General features: G+C 41.5%; 1 protein-coding gene across 2 annotated transcripts in view; it reads left to right on the forward strand.

The window, feature by feature from the left end:
* The window catches only part of LOC125457108 (organic solute transporter subunit alpha-like), a 33,044-nt gene extending 12,071 nt beyond the window's left edge, over positions 1-20,973 (forward strand). For both annotated transcript variants that reach the window (XM_059650333.1, XM_059650332.1), the window contains exons 3-8: positions 3,072-3,145; positions 4,469-4,627; positions 8,175-8,286; positions 12,345-12,491; positions 17,698-17,803; positions 18,284-20,973. In XM_059650333.1, the coding sequence (XP_059506316.1) occupies positions 3,072-3,145; positions 4,469-4,627; positions 8,175-8,286; positions 12,345-12,491; positions 17,698-17,803; positions 18,284-18,462 (777 nt within the window). In that variant the 3' untranslated portion in view covers positions 18,463-20,973. The remainder of the gene's footprint in view (positions 1-3,071; positions 3,146-4,468; positions 4,628-8,174; positions 8,287-12,344; positions 12,492-17,697; positions 17,804-18,283) is intronic.
* Positions 20,974-21,387: the final 414 nt, after the last annotated feature.

The raw sequence follows: 21,387 nt of genomic DNA on the forward strand, positions 1-21,387 counted from the left end.
AAAATATAGTCCCTTTTCTATTTTGCTGTTTTTCCCCCCAAGGCAATTAAAATCACCTGCTCACATAAATTGTGAGCAACTTGCCATAACTTGGAGATCAGTTTTGAAAATAGTGGACCAAAATTTGAGGAATACTAACATTGTCTGAAACTCCCCTCTCTTTCCTAACCTGTTTTTATTAATGTATTAACACTTGTAGTAAGTAAACAATAGAGAAATATATATCCTGTTGCAAGCTCTTGATGTTTGAGCAATTTAATATTTTAAATAATAATGCAAATGGAATCTGCTGACAGAATTTTAAAAACGTCTGAGTTGTCACAAAATCCTTAAGTGTAAAATTAAGTATATGAGCTACTTATCTAAAATGTGACAAAACAGTCAAAATCAATCCACCTTATTCGTCATTAACCATGTCCCACAAAAATGTATTTGGAATATACTATACATAGATAATTTGGAAACAGTGAAAATTCTGGGAATATACAGCAGGTCTGGCTGCATTCGTGGACACAAGAGCAGTGTTAATGTTTCAGCTCTTGGATTAGAAGTGAGGGTAGGGTTCCACCTTCCTGCTGTGGCATGTGTAATGGAGAAAAGTTGGGAAAATATGGTGAGAAAGGGAAAAAAGAAATCAAACTCAAAGTTGAGGAAAGGGTTTCTGATTTCCCCCCCCCCCACCTCCCCCATCCTTCAGCTTTAAATGATGAGTTTAGAGTCTCACTCCTGAGCAGCAACTAACTCCTCTCCATGTATTAGCCTAACTCACCTTATTTGTAAGCCACATGCTATTCTCCCTCCCTTCCTCAGGAACGAGATGGCTCAGCTTCTCAACATTAAAAACAGTGAGAATGTGGCAACAGCTGTTCTCAAGTTTCTTGTCTCGCCTTTATCCAACCTGTCTTTACCACAATGACTATGGATGCTCAGCGGCCACCAGCATCCTCAACCCTTCATCCACAGGGGTGAGCAGAGATGCACGATCAGTCTCGCCACATTGATGGATGCTCTTGGACTGCTTCACTCACCGTCTTCTGTCCTTCAGCACTTTAATTTGGAGTTCAGGGACACCTACAACTTGTGCGCTTCTGTCAGTACCCTTCACATGCAGGTACAAACACACATCCCATGTAGCAACACAGGATGCGCCTTATGGCTCTTACGTTACGTTCTTGGCACTCCCTCATTCAGTTGCTTTTTAGCAGACAGGGTCCTCATTGTTGAGATCCCCACTCCCAGCTTCTGTGTGTCGCATTGCTTTTTAGCATAGAGGCAAGGCAGCCATCTTAATGTGGTGGGGTGTTTGGGGGGTGGGGAGCACTGAACAGTCAACATGTGAACCTGTCACTGTGTGCCACTGTAGGATGCAACAATGTCATGCCTGCAGCCTGTGCCAGTAACTTATGCAGCAAACACATAACCTTTTTAGTTGAAGCACATGTAATGTCCGAAAGTGAAAGGGGAGCAGTCTTTAGTGGGTACAAGAGCGAATACACATAGTCAGTGTCAGTCATAGTTAGCCAAGAGGCTCATCACGTTCTTTCCTCTTAACTCTATTTCTTTCACCGCAGGTACTGCCTGACTTGCTGAGTACCTAGAAAATTTTTCATTTTTTAAATTTCAGATTTTCAGCATTCATTGTATCTTGCTTTGTCCTTGAAATCTTTGTGTTACAACATCCAAGAATGTTAACTTTTGCACTAAAAAGAAGTAACAGTTGTTATTGGGAAAGTGTTAGACTGTTATAAAGAATGCAATAGCAGATCATTTAGAAATACATAATGTGATCAAGCAGAATCAGCATGGTTTCATTAAAGGGAAACCATGATTGACAAATTTTACTAAAATTCTTTTGAGGAGGTAACGAGCAGGATAGATAAAGGGAAAGCAGTAGATGTAATGCTTGGAATTTTCAGTAAGAATATGATAAGTAGCCTAATGTGTGGTATTTTAATAAGACAAGAGCTTGTAGTGTTTGAGGTCATATATTAGCATAGATAGAGCTTGAAGAAGGCTCTAGGCCTGAAATGTCAGCTTTCCTGCTCCTCTGCTGCTTGACCTGCTGTGTTCATCAACTCTACACCTTGTTATCTCCAGCATCTGCAGTTCCTACTATCTCGGAGTTTAAAATCAAGGAGGTTTTGCTAAAACTATACAAGTCAAGCCACAGCTGGAATGCAGTGAAAGATTGGGCCCTTTATCTAAGAAAAGATAGACAGGAAGTAGAGATAGTTCAGACTAAGTTCGCTAGGCAGATACCTGGTATGGAGGGACTGTCTTATAAAGAGAAGTTGAGCAGATTGGCCCTGTGCTTGTTGGAATATGGAAGAATAAGAAGTTACCTTAGTGAAACAAATCCCATTTTTAAGGGACTTGACAGGGTGGATGTGGAAAAGTCACTTCTTGTGGGAGAGTCCAGGACCAGAGGGTATTATCTTATAAAATCATAAAGGATACGGATAGGATGAAAAGTAAAGGTCTTTTCCCCAGGATAGGACTGTCCAAACCTCGAGAGCATAGGCTTAAGGTGAGAGGGGAATGATTTGAAGGGGAATTAAGGGCAACTTCATCATCATGCAAAGGGCGGTGTTGAATGAGCTGCCACAGGAAGTGATGGAGGCTGGTATAGTTACAACATTTAAAAGCATCTGGATGGGTATGTGACAGGAAGGGTTTAGAGGGATGTGGGCCAATTGCTGGCAAATGGGACTAGATTAATTTAGGATATCTGGTAGATATGGACGAGTTGGACCGAAGGGTGTGTTTCCATGCTGTACATCTGACTCAGAACAAGGAGTCATACATTTAAGACAGAGAGATAAGGAGGAAATTTCCTCCCCAAGGTAACGAATCTGTGGAATTCTTTCCGCAGAGTAGAGTTAAGGCTTTGTCATTAAGTATATTCAAGGCTTAATCAGTTTGGGAATCAAGGATTATAGGAAAAGGGCAGGAAAGTGGAATTGAAGGTTACCAGATCAGCCATGATCTCTTTGAATGGCGGAACAGACATGATGGGCTGAAAGGCCTACTTGTGTTCCTATGTCTTATGGTCTTTTGTATTTTTGTTTCAGGTGGTGGCAACTACATCTTGTGTTGGAATGTGGATTCCTCTAGCATCAATGATCACAGATTTGACAACAGCAGCGTATGTATTTCTGTTGAGGTTTCTATTCTATCTAGTATACATTGCATTTTAATTGTCTTCATTAAATTCTGGGAAGTAAAAATGTCTTGAAATTGCTTACTGTCTAGAATGAAGAGCCCTTCAGTGAAACCTTTTTTTTTACAAAAGTAAATTATTTACATGGCTTATAGAGTTGGAATGGGTTAAACTGTGCTGCCCTTGATAAGAGCTTTAAAGTATAAAACAACAAAAAGAGAAGATGCAACCCCCAAAAATGTGCAGTTGACTCCCTTTACACTGTCTAAAATGAAGTATGAATGCAATTGCCCTCTTTGTAATTTCTTCACTTTGAGGTAGATGAAGACAATTGCTTCATTTAGGAACAAGACTGGTTAAAAAGTAGGTTTAAAGATATTTTTGATCTACAGTAGGTGATTTTAGAATGTTAAGCTAGTTTTTAATTTATGCCACAATAATGGAAATTTCACACAAACTATCTTTCATCTAAGTGCAAAATGTTGTGATGAAAGAAAATGTGAATTGGAACTGAGATAAGCATGTTGCAGGCCTGATTCTTCTCTGCCATAGAAAGTGTGCATATTCATTTGTAGGATCATAGTATTATCCCCCAAGTGACAACATTGGAATTATTTTCTCGTATTCCTAGCAAAGCACTTATTTCAATCAATTGGTTCTCTCTTCTTGGTCTCTACCAGGTAAGCAAAGAACCAATTACCAGACATGTGCTGCAGCTAAGAATTGGATAAGAGTAAACTAGTGATGAATGTCTTTCCAAATTTCCCTCTAAGCTGATGGTAATATTTAATTTCTACTTGGCATATCCCAAAAATAAAATTGATGGGATTGACAATTTTTAGTAACATTCAGAAATTAAGGGTTAAAATCTATATCACGTCACTTTGTAACTATGTACCATTATGCGTACTTTATCCAATTTTGGTTTTTTTGGCAAGGTAGCTCTAATTTTTCTTGACATGTGATCCCTGTACTCTAGGTTGAGTGTAACTAATTTTTACATCCAATAACATTTAGAGCAATGGTAGGTGAGAAACCAGACACAGCTCTCACAATCCAATATAACAATTTATTAGTGGACCAAACTTCACAGAGGAAACTTTTTTTTGTTTCAACTGGAAAACATTTTCAGCATGGAACATAACAGGAAACCCCTCGAGGAAATAATGCCAATACATGGTGATGGTAGCTGAGAAATACCTTGAAGTGTTCAGGATAAAACAACACCTAGCAAGAATCCAAAAGTTCATATACATAAACTATATTTTATAGGATGAATTTCTTGAATAATTTTTATCATTTCTATAGGTATTTTGCAATTGCATTCTACAAGTTTCAGGAGATGATGATAGAAGAATTTGATGGCGATGAGGCTTTCTTGATACATTTTGAAAATACACCGATAACGTTCAGTACAGGACCCTGCTGTTGTTGCTGTCCATGTTTACCAACTGCAAAAACTTCAAGGTGGGAGAGATTAATTTGCAGAAATGTTAGTGGAGCTGTCACCTGAGATTTCTATAATTGGCATGTATTATTTATTTGGAGTTGTAGGAGTTAGAGTTTAATAAGGGGTTGAGTTAAAATATGTGATCAGTTTAATAAGGAATCTGGATGATAATCCATGAAGTTATAGAATCATACAGCATTGAAACCAACCCTTCAGTCCAACTCATCCATGCCTACCAAGTTTCCCAAACTAAACGGGTCATATCTGCCTGCAGCTGGCCCGTATCTCTGAGTTATTGAGTCATTGATAGGATAAGATTGTGCTCTCATTGTTAACTGAGAGTTCTCATCAAAGTAAGGTTACATGATGTCAATCCAGACCCTTATAGGCAAGAGAAACAAAATAAGTTTCCATGTCTGGAATGGAGTATGTAAACAGAAGTAAACCAATTAATCCCCTCAATCCATTCAGTTAGATCAGAGCTGATATGTATCACATGTCTATTTACAACTTTCCCCATCCCACAATCCCTCAATTTTATTTCTTTTATCATTCTTATCTCTCAAAAATCTATCAATCCTAGTTATGAATTTTTCAGTTGCCCTAACTTCACTGGAAGACTGTTCCAAATTACTTTTTTTTTGTAAACAGAGGTTTAACACTGAGATATTATTGTATTATTAGGGATTTGTAAATGGAATATTTACTATTCTTCTCAGTTGTAATATACATGACATTGAAATGTCAACATAAATTATTTCAAAAATTGAAAAAGTGTTCCAGACCCCAACTCCTATTCAATTTCTCTTTTTTAATCTTTATTCTCAGATACATTTTTTGAAAGCATTTTTTTTCATTCTAATCTGCAGCTCTGAGTCAGAATCAGAGTCATCGCGATATACAGCAGGGAAACAGACCATTAAGTCCAACTTGTACATGCTGATCAGCTATCCTAACTGATCTATTCCCATTTGCCAGTATTTGGATCATATCCCTCTAAACCCTTCCTGTTCAAGTATCCATCCAGATGCCCTTTAAATGCAATTGTAACTGTCTCTGCCTTGAGCAGTTCATTCCATACACATTCCCTCTGTGTGAAAAAGTTGCCCCTTAGGTCCCCTTTTAAATCTTTTCCCTCTCACTTCAAACTTATGCCCACTAGTTTTGGACTCTGGGACAAGGATCTTGGCTATTCTTACTATCTCCCATGCCCCTCATGATTTCATAAGCTTCGTCAAGGTCACCCTCAGACTTGAACGCTCTAGGGAAAAAAGACCCAACTTATTCATCCTGTCCTTGTAGCTCAAACTCTCCAATTGCAGTAACATCCTTGTAAATCTTTTCTGAGCCACTTCAAGTTTAACAACATCTTCCCTATAGCAGGGTGACCAGACTTGAATGCAATACTCTAAAAGTTGCCTAACCAATGTCCTGTACAGCTGCAACATAAACTCCCAACTCTTATACTCAATGCACTGACCAATGAAGGCAAGCATACCAATGCCGCCTTCACCACCCTGTCTACATGTGACTCCACTTCAAATGAACTAAGAACCTGTATCTCTAGGCCTCTTTGTTTGGCAACACTTCCCAGCACCTTACCATTAAGTGTATAAGTCCTGCTCTGATTTGCCTTTGTAAAATACAGCACCTCATATTTATCTAAATTAAACTCCATCTGCCATTCCACAGCTCATTAGCCCATCTGATCCAGATTTTATTGTACTCTGAGGTAACCTTCACTGTCCATGAAAATCTTTGACATCTTACCAATGTGATCATTTTTCATGTGGGGATTTTAGATGGTGAGTTTTCACCAGAGGAAGGTATCCCATAAATCCCAATCCTATCATTACCAGAGAATCTCGTATAGTGGAGTTTTCAGATGAGATTACTGATGATCAAGTAAAAAGCCATAATCGGTTCTTCCCTACATTATTCTTTCTCTGGCCCAGAGACATTGAGGTAGTTCACCTCCTGATTCGGCCAGGCTCCTCTCATACTGAAATAATGGCTGGAACTTTATTGGAATGCAGTGGTTCACTGGCTGGACAGCTGAGAGCAACCTCGTCACTGCAAGATATAGAAGCCCCAGCTGTAACTTGCATTCAGCAGTTTGTTAATTGTGCATAGTCAGGGCTTCTGCCTCTTTTAAGGAGCGGTTTCCCAGCCTTGTGTGTTCCCAGCCAATCAGATAGGTGGCAGCAATGCAAGCAGTGGCTTCTGCTGGAAGAGCAGCAAACCCAAGCCAAGCATCAGGAAGGTGTCCTATAAATCAATTTGAGTCAGGTTTGGTTTGCCTGTCTGGGAACAGAGAGCCACTTTCAGCTGAAATGCCCTCTGTCACTGGGAAAGTTGGGCAATTCTTGTGGTGCCCAACTAGATAGGCCCCTAACACCTGTGCCCACAGGATAGCAAGCAGGCAATTTATTAATAAGGTTGGAAAGTGTCTTAACTGACTTCCCATCATTCTCCAAGGAGCCTGCAAAATTTCATTTCAGGAATTCTCTGCTGCATAATAACATAATGTGGCAAAGCTGCAAAGAATGGCAGTTCTGACACAGTATTCTATACAGTGAACTCCTAATTTTTGTTAAGTGATGTTTGTGTTTGGTTCCTAACAGAAAAGGAACTGATTCCAATCTTCCACTGTTCATGGTGGCAACTTTAGATTGACTCAGTGAGGCGTTCAAGGCAAGAATATTGCTAATGTAATACAAGGAGCCATAGTCCACACAAAAAGGCCATCAGCAGTTATTTTCATTAGAGAGGAAGAGACAGTTATTTATGTTGTGTGCTCAAAGGTAACACCTCCACAGGCATGGACTAAAATCAGGAGATAGATCTCATGAACCACCAAAGTCAGTGCAGAGACTGAACCCATGTTCCTGGCCTTATTCTGTACCACACATCTAGCCAAATAATATAACTGATCCTGATGTGTATTAATTGCATTATGATACGAATGAAGGGCATTAGGTAATCAAATACCTAAAGCATTTGTAATAAGAAACTACAGAGCATAGAGAGAGACTGGGGTTTTGTGGCACAATGGTAGTATCCCTACACCTGGGCCGGATGGTCCAGGTTTAAGTCCTACCAGCCTCCAAGAGGTGGCATAATATGCCCTAACGAGTTGGTTGAAATAAAGATAGGAAGCGACTTACTTCCATGGCCAGTGGGTACTGCATGGGTCCTGCCACTGTTTCTTCCCCAGTCAACATCCATATATTAAAATTCTGGCTATTATTACACTTCCGTTTGTTGCAGTTTGAGCACAAACTGTTTGCAGCATTTCCTACATCCCAACTGTGACTATACTTTTTGTAAGTGCCTAATTGTCTGTAAATACTTTGATTCATCCTAAGGTCATGAAAGATGCTGTATAAATTCAAATCTTTATTTTTCTTCATGGAAACATTGCATAAGATGCTGCACAAAGTGGTTTGAGATAAGTTGTTTGGATTACTGCGTTAGAGGTAAATGGGAGACATAAGCTAATGATAGATGCTTCCATTTTAAGCTGTTGTTTATGTGCATTGATGTTTGTTTCTATCCTTTCAGGCGCCTGATGTTCATATTGAAATTGGGAACATTTCAGTTTGCTTTCTTACAGCCAGTCCTAATGATCTTCACATTAGTCCTTTGGGTTAATGGGACTTTCATCCCAGATGATGTATGTTCTTTTTCCCCTTTCATTTACATGTTAATAGTTGAAAAGGATGGATAAAAATGTTGGTGCTATGTTGACAAATTTTAATTACAGATGGAAATTGACATATTTTGCCTTTTTATGAGCTGTTAAATAAGAAGTACCTTTTTATACAGCCGACAATTGAAACTATAAGGTTGCAATTCCCTCTTTTAAAAATGTGCACCATTGTTCATCAATGTCTCTGCAGTTTAATGTTCAGTGAGAATGATAATGAATATTCTGAAAAAGAAATGACATTGAAGGGATACTTGGAACTCTAAACTGACCTCCATTTCATTATGCCCCACCATATGTTGTTATCTAAATATTAGCTGTATGTCTTCAAAGCTGTTACCAAATTGGCAATTTGTAATTGGTCATATGTGGCACTAAAATAGAAATATCAGGCGTAGCTCAGCCATTACTCTAACCACGGCAGGCTGGTTGAACTTGTCTGTTGCAGATCTAATTTTTTTTCTTCACTTGCAGAATGTGAATGTTGCTGGCTAGCTGACATTTATTGCCCATCCCTAGTTGCCCTTGAGAACATAGAACATAGAACTGTACAGCACAGGAATGGGCCCTTCAGCCCATGATGTTATGCTGACACCAAATTAAACTAATCCCTTCTGCCTGCTCTTGGTCCATAGCCCTCCATTCATTGCATATTCATGTGCTTATCGAAAAGACTCCTAAATGCCCCTATCATATCTCCCTCCACCACCACCACAACCCCAGCAGTGTGTTCCACATACCTACCGCTCTGTGCTTTTAAAAAACAACTTGCCACTTTGTTCTTTGAACTTCCCCCAGTCACCTTAAATGCATGCCCCCTAGTTTTAAACATTTCGACGGGGGTGCGGGGGGAAGATTCTGACTGTCAATCCTGTTTTAAGCATCTCATAATTTTATAGACTTCTATCAAATCTCCCCACAACCTCCATCACTCAAGAGAAAACAACATGTTTTTCTAGCCTCTTGTTTTGTAGTTACTAATCCACCCATCTGTATTTTCATCTAATTCATTTTATATGTATTACAAGCAGCAGAAGCCCCAGTATGGATCTCTGCAGAACACCGTGATTCATGGAACTCCAGCCTGAAAAACAACCTTCCACCACTATCTCTGCTTTCTATGGGCAAGCGAATTCTGAATCCACGCAGCCAAGTCACTGTGGATCCCATACTTGATCTTCTGGATGAGCTTACCATGAGGAACCTTAGGCTTTTGATCAACTAAAATCTATCTAATATCCGCTGCTGTACTTCCATCGATCGCCTTCTTGAAAAGTTCAGTCAAGTTAATGAAGATGGTGTTGAGCTGTGGCCTTTGAACTGTTGCAGTCACTGGCTGTAGGTTGACCCACAATGTCCTGAGGGAGAGAATTCCAAGATTTTGATTCTGATAGTGAAGGAACAAGTCAGGATGATGAGTGGCTTGGAGAGAAACTTGTTTGTGGTAGTGTTCCATATATCTGCTTCCCTTTCATTCTAGATGGAAGTGGTTGTTGGTTTGGAAGGTGCTGCCTAAGGATCTTTGGTGAATTTCTGCAGTGCCTCTTGTAGATAGTCCATGTTGCTGCAACTGAGTGACCGTGGTCAAGGGAGTGGATGGGGTGCCAATCAAGTGAGCTGCTTTGTCTTGGATGGTGTCAAGCTTTCTGAGGGTTGTTGAAACTGCATTTATCCAGGTAAGTGAGGAGTATTCTGTCACACTCCTGACCTGAACATCCAGATAGTAGACAGGCTTTGTGGAGTTGGAGTTGAGTTACTCACTGCAATATCCCTAATCTCTGATCTGCATTCATAGTCACTGTCTTTTATGTGGCAAGTCCAGCTTAGTTTCTGGTCAAGGGTAACCCCCCCGGGGATGATGTTGATTCCCTCAATAAATGATGAAATCATCATTGAATGTCAAGGAACGTTGGTTAGATTGGTAGTCATTGCCTGGCATTTTGAGTGGCACGAATGTTGCCACTTGTCAGCCCATTCTTGGATATTGTCCAGATCTTGTTGTATGTGAGCATGGACTGCTTCCGTGTTTGAGGAGTCGTAAATGGTGCTGAACATTGTGCAATTATCAGCGAACATCCCCACTTCTGACCTTTTATGATGGAGAAAAGGTCATTGATGAAGTAGCTAAAGATGGTTGGGCCTAGGATACCACCCTGAGGAACTCCTGGAGAGATGTCCTGGAGCTGAGATGAATGACCTTCAGCAACCACGACCATCTTTCTAAGTGCCAGGTATGACTCCGACCAGTAGAGTGTTCCCCTGATGCCAGCTTTGCTATGTTTCAATGATGCTACACTCATTGAATGCAGCCTCGATGTCAAGGGCTGCCACTCTCACCTCACCTTTGGAATGCGTTGGGTTTTTTTTCTGTTTGAACCAAGGCTGTAATGAAGTCAAAAGCTGAGTGGCCTTGGCAGAACCTAAACTGGGGATCGCAAGTAAATATTGAGCAGATGCTGCCTGACAGCACTGTTGATGACACCTTTCATCCCTTTACTAACAATCAAGAATTGACTGATGGGGCGCTAATTGACTGTTGGATTTGTCCTGCTTTTTGTGTACAGGACATGTGTGTGTAATTTTCCACATTGTCTAGTAGATGCTTCTGTTGTAGCTGTACTGGAAGATCTAGGCTAAGGGAACAGCAGGTTTTGGAGCACAAGTCCTCAGTTCTTTTGCTGGAATATTTTTAGGCCCATAGCTGTAGTATCCAGTGCCTTCAACTGTTTCTTGATATCACCTTGAGTGAATTAAATTGTTGTAGACAGATATCTCTAATGCTGGGGAACACCGGACGAAGCTGATATAAATAATCTGCACTTCTGGCTGTAGATTTCATTGAATGCTTCAGCCTTATGTTTTGCACTGATGTGCTGCGCTCTTCCATCATTGAAGGTGGGGATATTTGTGGAGCCACCTCATCTGTTTAATTGTTCAGCATCATTATAACTGCACGTGGCAGAACTATTGAGCTTGGATCTGGTCCATTGATTGTGGACTGCTTTGCTGTCCCTGTGATTTACTGTTTATGCAGTTGGCTTGCAAATAGTCCTGTTTGGTAGCTTCATCAGTTTGATGCCTCCTCTTCAGGTATGCCTGGTGCTGTTCCTGGCATGCCCTCCTGCACTCTGTATTGAACCAAGGTTGATCCCATGGCTCGATGATAATGGTTGGGTGGGGATATGCTGGGTCACAAGGCTGCAGACCGTGTTCGAGTACAGTTCTGCTTTTGATGGCTCTGAGGTCTTGAGTGGCTATATCTGTTCAAAATTTGACCTATTTTTATGGAGATATTGCCACACAACACCGGTGGAGGGTTTTCTCAATATGAAGGTGGGACTCCACGAGACCATGCATTGGTCACCCTGACCGATATTAAGATGGACAGATATATCTACAGTTGGCAGGTTGATAAGGATGAGGTGAAGTATGTTCATGTTTCCTTCCAGTTGGTTCCCTCCCCATGTGCTACAGACTCAATCCAGCAGCTATGTCCTTTAGGACCTAACCAGCTTGATCAGTAGTGTTGCTGCTGAGCCACTCTTGATGGTGGACATTGAAATTCCCCACCCAGAGTACAATTTGTGCCATTGCCACCCTCGGCACTTTTTTGCCAAATGTTGCTCACAATAGAGGAGTACTGACTCACTAGCCGAGGAAGGACAGCTCAAGATAATGAGCAGAATGTTTCCTTGTGCTTGTTTTAACCTGAAGCCATGAGACTTCATAGGGTGCAGAGTCAAAGTCGAGAGGTTCCAGGGCAACCAAGTCCTGAATGTATACCACTGTGTCATCACCTCTGCTTGCTCTGTCCTGCCAGTGGGACAGTACATATCTAGGGATTTGTTATGGTGGTGTCTGGTATGTTGACTGTAAGCTATGATTCTGTGAGTATGACTATGTTGCTGACTAGTCTGTGTAATTAAATGCAATAAAAGTAAAACAAATAATTTATGGGACAGAGCTGAGAAATGGTTAGATGTATTTTCACTGAATGTGACAGTATGCAATTTCTTATTTTGCAGTTTTCTCCTAGTGGACCTGCATTATGGATTAATATTTCCCTTGGTGTCTCCACAGTGTCTGCACTGTGGCCACTTTCAATTGTATTTTACAAAGTCAAACGTGAACTTAAAAATCAGAAGATAATGCCCAAGTTCCTCCTTTTTAAGGTAGATTGAATTCTGCGTCTTGCTGCTACTTAATGTTTGTTTCTTATTTGAACAGGAAGAAATGTTAAGTACTAGATTAGTTTGAACCTCCCTCGACATAATTTTTTTTCCTCGAATTACACAATATTCATTGTAGAATATTAACTTTTTAATATATGTGCATAAATCAATAAGTTTGCAATCATTCCATCAGCCTATTTTTTGGAAACGTTCTGACCCACCTCTGTAGCCATCACACCCTGGGACTTGGACACAAACATTCTGGCCTATGGCTAGGGACATTACCACTGCAATGCAAGGACTTGCATGTCCACGATCTCCAGCTGCATCAATGATCTTCTCTCTATCATGTCTGTTGTAGGGATGTTCACTGAAGGGTGCACGATGTTCAGGATCATTCACAACTCCTCAGATACTGAAGCAGTTCGTTCATATATGCAGCAAGACCTGGATAATATTGGATAAAGGGCATGAAATGACTCTGAGGCCTGTATCCCGTTACCCTTTATTTACATCTGCACAGAACATGGGTTCTGACTAGCCAACTTAAAGCCAGTCCCTAGAATGAGGAGATCTTCTGAATCTCCTGCTTCTGTCAGCCAGGGCTCGCTGATTGGTCCAGGTTAACAACCCAAATCAGGAATCTTATAGTGAATACGATGTGCCTGGCCCTTGTTCCAGTCACTGCAGTAAGTAACATTTCTGTCATGCAATGGCCATCTCCAAGAAGAGAATCTAGAATTAGAATTAGCTTTATTGTCACATACTCAAATGAGTTTAGTGAAAAGTTTACAAGTTACCACTTATGGTGCCATCTTCGCAACAAAGGTACCTAGGTATAGATTCTTCTGTACAAGTTCTTAGGGAAAAATAAAGAAATAAAAAGACCAGTATTACAGATCATAATAATTTAGAGGAAAAAAAAATGTTCAGAATAAGTCCTTCCAATCAAGTCCACACTGGCACTGAGTCTTTTGTTTGCACTGCACCTTGAGTCCAGACTGCAAAAGGCTTCACCTCGAGGCCAGGAGACTGCCCTGGAATTATCTCGAGGCCTGAAGGCCATACCAGGCCACTGAGAGACCATCACACTGGGCCCAGGAACCTGCCAAACTAGGCCACCAAGAGATCACTATTCCAGGCTGGGAGACAGCTGCACCAGGCTAGGAGACAGCCATGCTGGCCTGGGAGACAGCCACACCAGGCTGAGCGACTGTCACACTGGGCCACTGGGATGTCAGGTAGCCACAGGGTTAGTGAGTTTTGAGAAGATTTGTAGCTCAAGTTGAGATTTTGGATGTGAGTTTGCTCACTGAACTAGAAGGTTCGTTTTCAGACGTTTCGTCACCATTCTAGGTAACTTCATCAGTGAGCCTCCGGTGAAGCGCTGGTGTTATGTCCCGCTTTCTATTTACCACAGGGTTCTCAGAGACCACCATGTCAGGCTACTGAGAAACCACTAAAGAGGGAAAAAAAATCAAGAAAATGAAACAGACCGAGCGGATGAGCCACTGCCATCTAACTATCATCCCTTCACAATGAGTGCCATTACCCTTGCTATATAAGCAACTATCATTATCCTATACACGCTGTGGCTACAAGACCATGCCCGATGCTAGGAATTCTACAGCAAGTAAGCCATTTCCTGTCACCCGCAATGCCTGTTCACATCAATAAGTTATTAATCAGGAATGTGATGGAAAACTCTCCACTTGCCTGAATTGGTTCAGGTCTAACAACACTCAGTAAACCTATAGATAAGTGTGGAGCTGAGGAACACAGGCCAGGCAGCAGCAGAGGAGCAGAAAGTTGATGTTCCTGGTTGCGTCCCTTCTTCAGCTGCCTGGCTTGCTGTGTTCCTCCAGCTCCACACTTATCTCTAATTCCAGCCTCTGCAATTTTTTCTAACTCTGGCAAACTGCTTGATTGTCATCCCATCTACTGCCTTCAACATAAGCTCCCTTCACACTGGTGCACCATCTTCAAGATGTACTGCAGTAACACACAGTGGCTCCTTTGACAACACCTTTTAAAACCTGTGACTTCAACTACCTAAAAAGAGAAGGGCAGCAAATGTCTCAGAAATCCACCAGTATACAAAATAGAACACTTAAAACAAATATTTGAATTTATTCACGTGCTCATTAAAGTGATTCATGAATTCTTTATTTATTCCATTGATTTATCGAAGCTATTCAAAAATAATCTTAAATTTCTTTTAATTGACTGTATTGTGAGATTTCATCTGGTAGAAGTACATGAAGCCATTTTGTTGCTTGACTTGAAAACAACTAAGTCCTACCACCGTACCTACACAGGCCCCAAACCCCACCTCTTCTTCCATTACATTGACTGTATCGGCGCCGCCTCTTGCTCCCCAGAGGAGCTTGAACAGTTCATCCACTTTAACACCTTCCACCCCAACCTTCAGTTCACCTTGGCCATCTCCAACACATCCCTCACCTTCCTGGACCTCTCAATCTCCGTCTCAGGCAACCAGCTTGTAACTGATGTCCATTTCAAGGCCACCGACTCCCACAGCTACCTAGAATACACCTCCTCCCACCCACCCTCCTGCGAAAATTCCATCCCCTATTCCCAATTCCTCCGCCTCTGCCGCCACGATGAGGCATTCCACTCCCGCACGTCCCAGATGTCCAAGTTCTTCGAGGACCGCAACTTTTCCCTCCACAGTGGTCGATAACACCCTTGACCATGTCTCCTGCATTTCCCGCAACACATCCCTCACACCCCGCCCCCGCCACAACCGCCCAAAGAGGATCCCCCTCGTTCTCACACACTACCCCACCAACCTCCGGATACAACGCATCATCCTCCGACACTTCCACCATCTACAATCCGACCCCACCACCCAAGACGTTTTTCCATCCTCACCGTTGTCTGCTTTCCGGAGAGACCACTCTCTCTGTGACTCCCTTGTTTGCTCCACACTGCCCTCCAACCCCACCACACCTGGCACCTTCCCCTGCAACTGCAGGAAATGCTACACTTACCCCCACACCTCCTCCCTCACCCCTATCCCAGGCCCCAAGATGACTTTCCATATTAGGCAGAGGTTCACCTGCACATCTGCCAATGTGGTATACTGTATCCATTGTACCCGGTGTGGCTTCCTCTACATTGGGCAAACCAAGCGGAGGCTTGGGGACCACTTTGCAGAACACCTCCGCTCGGTTCGTAATAAACAACTGCACCTCCCAGTCGTGAACCATTTCAACTCCCCCTCCCATTCTTTAGATGGCACGTCCATCATGGGCCTCCTGCAGTGCCACAATGATGCCACCCGAAGGTTGCAGGAACAGCAACTCATATTCTGCTTGGCAACCCTGCAGCCCAATGGAATCAATGTGGACTTCACCAGCTTCAAAATCTCCCCTTGCCCCACTGCATCCCAAAACCAGCCCAGTTCGTCCCCTCCCCCCGCTGCACCACACAACCAGCCCAGCTCTTCCCCTCCCCCCACTGCATCCCAAAACCAGCCCAGCCTGTCTCTGCCTCCCTAACCTGTTCTTCCTCTCACCCATCCCTTCCTCCCACCCCAAGCCGCACCTCCATTTCCTACCTACTAACCTCATCCCACCTCCTTGACCTGTCCCCTCCCTACCTCCCCACCTATACTCTCCTCTCCACCTATCTTCTTTTCTCTCCATCTTCGGTCCGCCTCCCCCTCTCTCCCTATTTATTCCAGTTCCCTCACCCCATCCCCCTCTCTGATGAAAGGTCTAGGCCCGAAACGTCAGCTTTTGTGCTCCTGAGATGCTGCTTGGCCTGCTGTGTTCATCCAGCTTCACACTTTGTTATCTTGGATTCTCCAGCATCTGCAGTTCCCATTATCACTGATACAAGTTCTACCAAGGGAATTGGTCATCCAAGATAAACAAAACCTCCTGGATTTTCAAAGACAGCCTGCATACGTACAGCCAAAGATCTTCAGAAACATATGTTCTTGTGATTCAAATTTTGCGCTATCAAACTTCCCAGAACTCCATCCAGTAAGAGTTGGCACACCCACCCTCTCTCTGGCAGTGACCACAGAAAACGAAATGAGCAAATCAACTTCTAAAGGATCACATTGACAGGCAAGTTTTAAAACCAAGCAAATGTGTGGCGTAACGCCACAACCCAAACCTGGATAACGAAACGCAAGATGTCAGTTCCTGCATTTTTCAAAGTAATCAATAAAGAAACGTAGTATGACAATTCAGGTTTATTATGTAAGGAAAGAATTAGGATTGAATGAAATGGGATTCTCCCAGTTGTCATTTTTTTTTGTTCACATGTAGGATGTGAGGTAAAACAGCTTAACAATTCCTAACTATTTGACTTAACAAACGTTTGTCTCCCATTTGAAAGAGTAGAGAAACATGTGTGAGGGCAAACATAAAGTACATGATTCTCAATTTGATCACAAGACAATCTGATTGTATGGTTTTTCTTTTGGGTGCAGGCACTCTATTCAATGCAAGTCTATCTGTCTGTATTGATGAGAGAATTGACAAGAATGTTTCCTGGAGAATATTTAAACTAGACCTTAAAAGCCATGACAAGCAAGAACAAAATTGGTTGGCTCTAGGCTTTAACAAATGCCAATTTCTGTCGTACAGATTTGCTTAACATAGGCAAAAAACCAAAAGAACTGCAGATGCTGGAAATCTGAAAGAAAAACAGAAATTGCTGGAAAATCTCAGCAGGTGTAGCAGCATCTAGAATCCTAGCATCCCTATGGTGCAGAAACAGGCCATTTGGTCCATCGACTCCACCAACCCTCTGACAAGCATCCTACCCAGATCCATACCCTTACCCTATTCCTGCATTTCCTAGAGCCAATCCACCTGATCTGCACATGTTTGGACTGTGGGAGGAAACCAGGGCACCTGGACAAAGCCCATGCAGACACTGGGAAATGTGCAGGCTCCATTCTATCAGTTACTTGAGGGTGAAATTGAACCTGGGTCCCTGCCACTTAGAGGAAGCCATGCTAAATACTAAGCCACCATACTGACCAGAACTGAAAAGAGGTCTGAAGGTTCTGTATAAGGGTCAGTGGACTTGAAAATTAGGTCTGATTTCTCTCCGTAGATGCTGCTGGACCTGCTGAGATTTTCCAGCAATTTCTGTTATTGTTTGCTTAATGTGGTTTGTTATATTAGGTGAATTTTAATTTTCTGTTCTTTTTTTCCTACAGATTTCGTTCATTCTTAATCAGCTGCAAGCTTTAATTATCAATGCAACAGCATCAGCAGGTGGCATAGCCTGTGCACCTCCATTTTCACCTGCAGCCAGAGGAGCATGTATGTTATTTGTAAATGCAATTTTCATTTAAAACTACAATGCACTGTAAAGTTCTACTTGAGGAGACAGCATAAAAATTTCTCACTATTTTCAAGTGTTAAGTTAATTTTATTGACCTTGTTCTTTATATATTCCTAAGTGGTAGAAATTAAGGATGTTTAGAATGAATGCACATACTTTACAAACAGACAGAATAATGCTTGAAAGCCAATATGTAAAACAGTTTCTTGGAAACAAATTTTTTGTTACAGATGCAAGGTCTCAATAGCATTAATGTCAAATCAGAAATAGGCTAGAATACTGTAGCCTATTGTCCAACCAGTGTTTGCTGCTAGTTTTACTGAATGCTAATAGCACAGCCTCACAAAACTGCTCTTTTTTTTGTACTTTTGCAGAAATGATTTAGGTTATCTCTATTGTGATTAATCTTTTGCCTATTTAGTCATTCAATTAGCTAATTTCAATTCAATCTTTTCCAGACATGAATCAGCAGCTTCTCATAATGGAAATGTTTCTTATCACTTTATTATCACAAATCTACTACAGGAGGAAATACAATGTACAAAAAACAGATGAAATGCAGCCTGCAGTAAAAGCACAAAATGGTCGAAACCATGTTAATGGTACCATAACAGAAGGTGAAAGCTCACATGTGTAAGGCAACAATAAAACACCTTCCTCATGACAAGGATTCATGTTACATCATCAGTTACTTCTCAGCACTTGTTTAGGCCTTTTCCAATTACTACCCTGTCACCCTAATAGCTCCAATATATTTGCTTTGATGCTGCTCAGCAGTATTAACATTTACAAGAACAAAGGGGATTAACTGAGGGTTTTATGTCCACAAGTGATCTTTTAGAGTCATTCTTGGCTGCTGTGTGTGATACCAGCGAGCGTTGTGAACAGAAGAGGAGGAAAGGGAAATAATCTAGCGATCTGAGCCATGGCCAGACTGGCAGTATTTGTAGGAACGTTTTACATTTTAGTAGGGATTGAGGAAGGGATGTTTCATTGGAGTGATGGCAAGCCTCCTTTAATAATTGTGCTCCTTTTGTTGCAGTTATCTGGGATGTTAGAACATGCCAGACAATTCCAGCAATGGATTGGACATGATTCTCAAAGCTGTAGAAATGAGCATGTTAATTCCTCAACAGGTTCACTCACCTAGTGTGTGCAGATGAGTTATGGCTGATTCCCTAGTTTAGGTGCTGCCAGCAAGATACAGTGTTTGTGATTTGCACTGGACAGGAAATTAGAAACCTGTAGCCTAGATTTTTGGTTTATTAATTCAAGTGGATGGAAGATCTGGGCCAATGGCCTGTATTTTCCTGATCAGCATTTCTTGTGAATACAATTTCTTCAATAGATCACTGCTTCAGGCAGTCCATCCAACTCAAAGGTAAATGCTGGGCTAAATAGCTCCCAGCAGGGCCAAACCTGAGGATGCTTACTTGACTGTTATACAGGCTTCTAGCTTTGGAAAATGAATTGAGATCATTGTTTATCTTTTTACAGAGTATCATACTGAAGGAAAAATATACTTGGTGATTCTTAATGTTCATTCACCCAATTCAGTGTGTGGAAAATGTCTCCACTTCGGTTACTAATTGTAGGAGTCCAAACTTAAAACGTTCCAGAAGTTAAGAAAATATTTGTCAAACTGTAAATATTTCCTCAAAAAGCACAAGGTTTATTATAATTTGTCCAAGGACCATATTTTTTTCTGAGGTTCTCTTGTGGAATTTCTAAATCAGTAGTTCCCCTGGGGCTGGATAATACTTTCTTCCACTGGCTTGTTTGCAGGCAGAGAAACACGTAACATTTAGCAGGTATTGTACTCCTCATCCAAAAGCCAGCCATTTCCCCTCCTGGAATCAGATGGGGGACCCTCCCGTGGTCCACCCACATTTGCACCTTTGACACCCTTAAGAGTACAATTAATGACCACGTACGGTTCCTAAACCCAGAGGGGAGAGGCTAATACCAGTCAGGAAACATGGCCACTTTAGTTGTGAGCGTCGGTGTTGCGCAGGGCAGGCATGGGGTAGGTGGTGGGGAGGAGCCTCAGCAGCCAACCTGTGCCAGACAAAGGCCTACCCATCCACCCCCCAAGTCACTCCTCACATCTCACTCAGCGTCTTGTATGTGGTGACTCATAGCACCTCTGCCTTAATACTGCCCCCGCCTAGCCAAGGTCTTGCCAACATAACCTGATAGTTACATTCAAGGCACCATCAGTCAAGGCTCCTTGATGTGGTGGGCTTCCTATAGTCCTGGTGACACTGCTGGGAGTTTCTGCCATTTAATTAGCCAGGAACTGTCTGTGATGTGACTTCCACCTGAGATAGATAGATGAAAGTTTCCAAACGCAATACTGTTCACACTGTAAGATGGATGGGCAACAACTGCTAGGGTTCTGGCAGAGTGAGAGAAGAATCAGGACTTGGGTAACCTGTTAGAGGCTTACCAAGATCTGAATTTTAGTTTTTAAGAGATGGCATCAAAAGAAGCTTTTATAAATTAATTAGACAAATTCCTCAGACTTGCAAAATAGCATGGAGGAAGAAGCAATTTCCATGAAAAGCTAGTTTACTTCATTGCATGAAAATGCTATAATTGTCAATGAGCTTCACATTGAAAACATTTTATACAATGTGCAAATGACAGCACACAGTGGGAGACTGATAATTTGTATATTAAAGCTAACTGTAAATTAGATCTTTTTGTACAAAAATTGAATATTAATTTAACCCAGTTCATAATGCAGTATCTTGGCATGGGAACCAGCATTATCAGAAATTAAGTCTTTATCCCATCATCACAAGTATCACACGTTTTACAGAACTAATTGTTGAAGTCTGATGCAAAATAAATGTGCACTGTTTCATTATATTATGTCTCACAGTTATACACTGTAATGATCCCCAGAAAAACAGGAATGGTATTTAAATTAATATGTTTGCAGAATTGTTTTGCAAATTTAAGTGGAAAATACTGACTATGGCAGCATAAGAAAAACAAGTGCAAACAGTATGTGAATGAAGTGTTAAGTGATCCACTGTCTGATACTTATTATTTCAACACATCTCTTATCCATATGTCATTAACATATATGTACAATATTAATTTTGTGTCTTTTTAATAAACTGAAACCAATTCATTTTAATTTGTGTTGGTCTTGTGGTTAAAATAACACACGTCATTGATGGAGAAGGAGCTTAAAAAGTCAAGGGCAGGAAGGCTGGCCTGATGTAGGCAGTACTGTCGATCCACTGGTTCAAGGCATCAGTTATCACTTCAGCAGGCAATGTAGTTTGGTGAAAGTTTCCTTTGATGAAGTGAATTTGAATGAAACCTTGTTCTGTGAAGATCCTCTGATGACATGATTTCCTGCCAAGTGCCGCCCTTCACCTCCTTTTGAGCAGTTGCTCATGCTCTGAGGTCCCTTCTTTGCTGCTCTGCAAACCCATTTGATTGTTAGCACCTGTACTTTCAGCACCATGAATGCCATTTGGGTTCAAAGTACTATCTGATGGAAGCTTCTTGTACTGAGCACTATTTTGGGTAAGCAGTTAAAGTA

Source organism: Stegostoma tigrinum, chromosome 12, assembly GCF_030684315.1.
Source record: "Stegostoma tigrinum isolate sSteTig4 chromosome 12, sSteTig4.hap1, whole genome shotgun sequence".
In the NCBI taxonomy this organism is placed as follows: Eukaryota; Metazoa; Chordata; class Chondrichthyes; order Orectolobiformes; family Stegostomatidae; genus Stegostoma; species Stegostoma tigrinum.